We start from the raw sequence: 6,249 nt of genomic DNA, 5'->3' as shown, positions 1-6,249 counted from the left end.
CGTCTGGAGTCCCCCGTCGCCATCGTCCGTCAGTTCCTGCACCAACATCGAAGCCCGCCCCGCATCCAGCCAGCAGCAAGTCGACCAACGTCATCACGGCCGCAACGTTGTACGAAGAAGGAAACTTCATCAAATAAAAGCGCAAGTAAAACTAATTTGACTATTTTCAATAGCCCTTCTGGCTCCGAGATTAAAAAAAATAGTATTAATAAATAAAATAGTGTATGGTCTATATATACAAGTTGTGTCGTCCATTTTGTTTATAGTGTAGTCCTTTTTGGTACTTGTTTCCGCCGAAAATTATTTACAATTCGCTCAGTGACCATAGTGTGGGAAGAAAAGTCCGCCTAGTGTGAATTTCTCCCGGAGACAACCGTGAAACGACCCTAATAGCTGGTGAGTACAGTGTGGCCCCACCACCACCATAAGAACGTTACGAAACCAATACGTAACAATTGGCGCCCAACGCAAAATAAAAGAAAAAGTGATTTGTTTCCAAGACCAGAAGCAAATCCCTTTTTCGTTGTGTCTCCCGGAGAAATTCAATTCACATTGTTCACTTCATTAATCGCGAAGTCATTGGGTCGATATCCAAACTTGAAGTTGATCCTGAAACTTAATTATGATTAGTGTAATTGCGAATTGTTGCGAGTGATGAAAATTTGTATATCTGGCACGCCGTCGTTTGCTAGTGCTTGAGTAGAAAAATTGATCGTTTGTTTTGAACATATTTCATACACAGGTAGCATTGATCGGATTGAATTTGACATTTACTAATACCATTACATTTGTTTCTTGTCGGGTTTTTGTTTACTTTTCTAGCGGGTGTTAAAACTATTTGTGGTTTGTGATAATTTTGTTAATTTTTGCCTTTTTATACAATGGCAATGGCACAGCTCACATTCGATCAAGCTAGTGAGCTGATCCAAGGTTGGTATTTTGATATGAGTGTGGAGTTTTTAGCCGACGATGAACTGAATTATGAACTGACTGCCCGTGCTGTCAGTTTGTCTATCGGTCTCGATCGCTCACGAAAACGCAAGTGGCTGCGAGACCAGTTGAAGGTGGAAAGGGATGATCCGTCGGGAAAATGCTCACGAAGAGTAGTGGGTGATCCTACTGTGGAAGTCGAGGTTTGTACGCATAAGTTTATCGAGTTGAAATCGTGTTTGGAACAGGAGGATGATGAGGAAAAGAAGGTTTGTTCCACTAGAATGGTACACGTCGGTATGCGTTTAGTGACTGTGTTGAGGGACTCGCGGGGGTCGCCTAACTTGCACAGTCAATTGCAAAATACGGTGGTTGAATTAGCGGAGGTTCTTGAATATTTCTTTCGAGGTTCTGCTTCGTCTTTGCAGAGTGATCAGCAAGAGGGAAATGATATTTTAGCTCTGTTGGATGCAGACAAAGCAGATGAAAATCCTAGACCGAGAGTTTCCGTTCTTAGTCAGGATGACCTTGATTGGATCCATTCGTTGCAAGCGAGAATTACGGATCTAGAAGCCGATTTAGCCCGACGAAGAGAAGTAAAAGATGCTGTAACTCAAACTCTTCCCGATCATGCTCAATTTACTTCATATTCACTACACTCCGATACAAATTTCAGAACATTTCAAAACTATAATTTTCCGCCTATAAAGCCTTCCAATTCATTCGATACTTCATCTAGTTACCATAATTTTCGAAATATCCCAGATCGTACATTACATTCTAACAATATACCAGTTCCCAACAATACATACAATATTCCCTATCACCCGACGAGAACTTCTAATCCTACTGGGGCAAATCCCGAAATGTACAACCATGCTTCGGCTATCCCATCTTTCCCTAAACGAAATTCACCTTCCATGTATAGTGGTGTTCTACACAATCCGTACCCCGCACCGTACCACAACCGTCACACTCTTCCTGTGTCCAAATGGAACATCACTAAATACAGTGGTGACGATCAAGGGCTGAAGTTAAATGAGTTTCTGCAAATTGTACAGGCTTTATCCCAAGCTGAGCATGTGTCGGAGGTCGAGCTTTTCGAGTCGGCTGTGCATTTGTTTGTTGGTTCAGCGCTCAAGTGGTATATGGCACAAAGAACCACTGGTAGATTGATGAATTGGCAGCATTTGGTTTTTGAATTAAAACGCACCTACATGCACCCTGATTTGGACGCGTTGATCAAAATGAAAATTTACCAGCGTCGTCAACAAAAACATGAATCTTTCCACGAGTACTATTTCGAAATCGAGAAACTGTTCAGAACCATGAGTGTTCAGATTCCCGATTACGAAAAAGTACAGATTCTACAGCAGAATATGCGACTAGACTACAAGCGACAAATGACATTTATTCCGATAGTCGACCTTGAAACACTTGTTGCTGCTGGACAGAAATTAGATGCATTAAATTTCTCGGCATACAACAAGGTTTTCGGGACGGACAGGAATGTCCAAGTGGTCGAAAGCTCTGAAAACAATTCGAAGAAAAAAAACAAGAACCAATCCCAGACTCAACAGGTGATAGATCAAACCGCAGCAGTGTCTCAGGTCAACCAAAATAGAAACAATTCACACACATCCACTAATTCGTCTCGTCCCAATCAACTTCCCAACAAAAACAACCAATCCTTACCGAACACCCAAACGAGTCAAAATTCGTCTCAAAATACCGCCCGACCAGACCCGGTCGCGGTGCCATCTGGGTTCAATTCTCGTCCACAGTTCACGTTGGAAGAATTGATAAACACGCACATTCCCCCACCGGCCAATACCTGTTACAATTGCGGGAGGATTGGTCATCACATAGCGATGTGTAGACAGCCCCGGGGCATATTTGGCAGTACGTGCGGTCTTCGCGGTTTTCCGACTAACTATTGCCCGTTTTGTTTAAAAAAACGGACCAAACGCGAACCAAAATCGTCGTTCGCAGACACCCAACGCGTAAGTCAAGACCGTCTTCAACGTACGCCTCCCCCTTACTGGGTACAGGCCACCAGAGATATTTACGCTGAATCTACAGAAATTCTTCAAATTACCTACCCTGTCCCCCACGATAACCGACCGTACGCACACGTAAAGATTTACGGTTACCCCGTACGGGCTCTCTTGGACAGCGGTAGCAATCACACGCTTATCAGCGAATCTCTTTTCTCTAAATTAAAATTCAAAAAGTTGCATCGCCCTTCCAAAAACGTGATTCTACGGTCTGCAAGTGGAGACGAACTGCAAATTAAAGGTCAGGCTCATCTTCCATTTGCCTTCCAAGGATGTGTAAAAATAGTTCCTACTTTGGTAGTTGCAAATCTGTCCATAGATTGCATCTGCGGAATGGACTTTTGGAGGAAATTCAAAATTCAGCCCGCAATGCAAAATTGTGGAGGAATTGAGTCCACTGCATCGGTATCTATCACCAAACACCCTAGTTCTGAAAACATTCTCACCGACGATGAAATCATGGTTATTGAAAACATAAAAAAACTTTTCCTTCCTGCTCAAGAAGGGAAATTGACCCTGACCAACCGAGCTCAGCATCGCATCGTGTTGGGAGAGGAATGGAAAAATAAACCGCCAGTCCGCCAGTTTCCATACGTGATGTCTCCGAAGACGCAGGATCTGGTAGCCGTCGAGCTGCAACGACTGTTGGGTTTAGGGATTTTGGAACGGAGCAACTCGGATTGGTCGCTTAACTGTGTGCCGGTCATCAAGCCCAACAAAGTTCGGCTCTGTTTGGACGCGCGCAAGATTAACGAGCGGACTGTTCGGGATGCTTATCCGTTGCCTCATCCCGGTCGAATTTTAGGTCAACTTCCCAAGGCTAAATACCTGTCCACGATAGACCTGTCTGAAGCGTTTCTCCAGGTTCCACTGGACCAAGAATCACGGAAGTACACGGCCTTTTGTGTACAGGGTAAAGGGCTATTCCAATACACACGGATGCCTTTTGGGTTGATCAACAGTCCTGCTACGTTAGCACGACTGATGGACAATGTCCTGGGCCATGGGATGCTTGAACCGTACGTCTTCGTCTATCTCGACGACATTGTTGTGGTGACGGAGACATTCGAACACCATGAACGCCTTCTAGTGGAGATTGCACGTCGCTTAAGGGAAGCAAACTTAAGCATAAACCTCGAAAAGTCTAAGTTTGGAGTGTCTGAGATTCCCTTCCTGGGATATCTCCTTAATACCGACGGTCTTCGAGCCAACCCGGAAAAAGTTCGTCCTATTGTCGAATACGAACGGCCCAATACCGTAACAAAACTAAGGAGATTCCTAGGAATGGCTAATTACTATCGGCGCTTCATCTTAGACTTTAGCGGGGTGACCGCTGCACTCACAAACCTTCTGCAAAGCACGAAAACCATCCGTTGGAACGATGACGCCGAACAGGCATTTTGCGAAATCAAAGAGCGGCTGATATCTTCACCAGTCTTGGGCAGTCCTGATTTCAGCAAGGAGTTCTGTATCCAAACGGATGCTAGTGACGTGGCGGTAGCTGGGGTTCTCACACAAGAACAGGATGGGGTAGAGCGGGTCATTTCATTCTACTCCCATAAACTGACAACGCTCCAGAAGAACCACCATGCCGCAGAAAAGGAAGCGCTTGCAGCCATTCTCGCCATCGATGCATTCCGTGGGTATATTGAGGGTTATCATTTCACCCTAATAACCGATTCTTCCGCGCTGACCCATATACTCAGTACAAAATGGAAGGTCGGGTCACGATGCAGCCGATGGGCGTTGAATCTGCAGCAATTCGATATGACCGTCAAGCATCGCAAGGGCAAGGAGAACGTGGTTCCGGACGCCCTCTCGCGAAGCATCGCAGCTGTTCAAGAATCGTCGTGGTACGCGTCAATGTCCGACAAAGTGGCTCGCCGGCCCGATGATTTTGTAGACTTCAAGATCGACGATGGTAAACTCTTCAAGTTTATCACCGTGAACGATAATCCCTGTGATACTCGCTTCGAGTGGAAAATGATTCCCCCGCCCACCGAAGTTCCAAATATTCTTCGACAGTACCACGACGATTGCTTTCATCCAGGCTATGACAAAACCCTGGCACGGATCCGTCAACGATTCTACTGGCCAAGGATGGCAGTAGAAATACGACAATACGTTCAACAGTGTGGTATGTGCAAGGAAGTCAAAGCCTCTTCTGTCCCTGCTGCACCTGCCATGGGAAACATGAAGATTGCCACCCGCCCTTGGCAGATCGTATCAGCAGATTTCATTGGTCCCCTCCCCCGCACTCGTCGCGGTAGTCAGCACATTTTGTTAGTTTGTGACTACTTTTCGAAATGGGTAATGGTTCAGCCAGTGAGGAATGTCAGTAGTGCCCCCATGTGTGCGATTTTGAAAGACCAATAGTTCCTGAGAAACTCGGTTCCTGAAGTGATAATCACTGACAACGGAAGCAGTTTCATTTCCAAAGAGTTCAAGGAGCTGTTGGATCGTTTCAAAGTGGCCCACTGGCTCAACTCACGATATCACTCACAGGCAAACCCGGTCGAAAGAGTCAACCGAACTATCAATGCTGCTATCAGGACATACGTGAGGGAGGACCAACGCCTTTGGGACACTCGTGTTTCGGAAATCGAGATGGTTTTGAACACCAGTGTTCACTCGTCGACTGGATTCACACCATACTTCATTACTCACGGGCACGAGTACTCTGAAGTTGGCACCGATCATTTACTCACCCGTCTCGATGTACAGCTGACTTCGGAAGAGATGGAAGAACGACGATCGAAAATGTTTGAGCGAATCTACGACCTTGTCCGTAAAAATCTGGCGAAAGCTCACAACGCTTCCCAACAGCGCTATAATTTACGGCACCGCAAGTTTGCACAAGCTTTCGTAGAGGGACAGCTGATATACCGCAGAAACATGAAACCGTCTAGTGCAGCACAGAACTATAATGCCAAATACGGCCAACAATTCCTTCCATGTCGTGTCAAGGCGAAAATCGGATCTTCTTCCTATGAGCTGGAGGATTTGAACGGCAAAAGTTTGGGTATTTGGCCAGCTGTACATTTGAAACCCGGTTAGCTAGTTCTTCGCTCCACCGCGGAATGAATTATAAAAAAAGCACCATCGATTACACTTTATTTACAAAACCAAAACAAATAAAATAAACACACGAAAAAAACACACAGCTGCACAGCACAGTGTCAGCCAACTATCCGTCCTCCTGAATCCTCCACCGATCTCAAAAAACGGTGCAAACTTCGACGTTATATCTAAAATAAAACAA

At 45.4% G+C, this 6,249-nt stretch overlaps 1 protein-coding gene across 1 annotated transcript; it reads left to right on the top strand.

The window, feature by feature from the left end:
* The first annotated feature begins 881 nt into the window (after positions 1-881).
* Positions 882-6,044, top strand: LOC131675896 (uncharacterized). Its single transcript, XM_058955029.1, has 2 exons — positions 882-5,297; positions 5,364-6,044. The coding sequence occupies exons 1-2, from the start codon at positions 882-884 to the stop codon at positions 6,042-6,044; spliced, it is 5,097 nt and encodes a 1,698-aa protein (XP_058811012.1).
* Positions 6,045-6,249: the final 205 nt, after the last annotated feature.

Source organism: Topomyia yanbarensis, chromosome 1 (assembly GCF_030247195.1).
Source record: "Topomyia yanbarensis strain Yona2022 chromosome 1, ASM3024719v1, whole genome shotgun sequence".
In the NCBI taxonomy this organism is placed as follows: domain Eukaryota; kingdom Metazoa; phylum Arthropoda; class Insecta; order Diptera; family Culicidae; genus Topomyia; species Topomyia yanbarensis.
Note: the sequence above shows the minus strand (reverse complement) of the source record. Positions and strands in the feature narration are given on the sequence as shown.

Coding starts and splice junctions, on each gene's coding strand:
- LOC131675896 (XM_058955029.1), top strand. CDS start 882: ATGGCAATGGCACAGCTCACATTCGATCAAGCTAGTGAGCTGATCCAA. Junction 5,298..5,363: donor GTGACTACTTTTCGAAATGG/GTAATGGTTCAG, acceptor AAAGACCAATAG/TTCCTGAGAAACTCGGTTCC.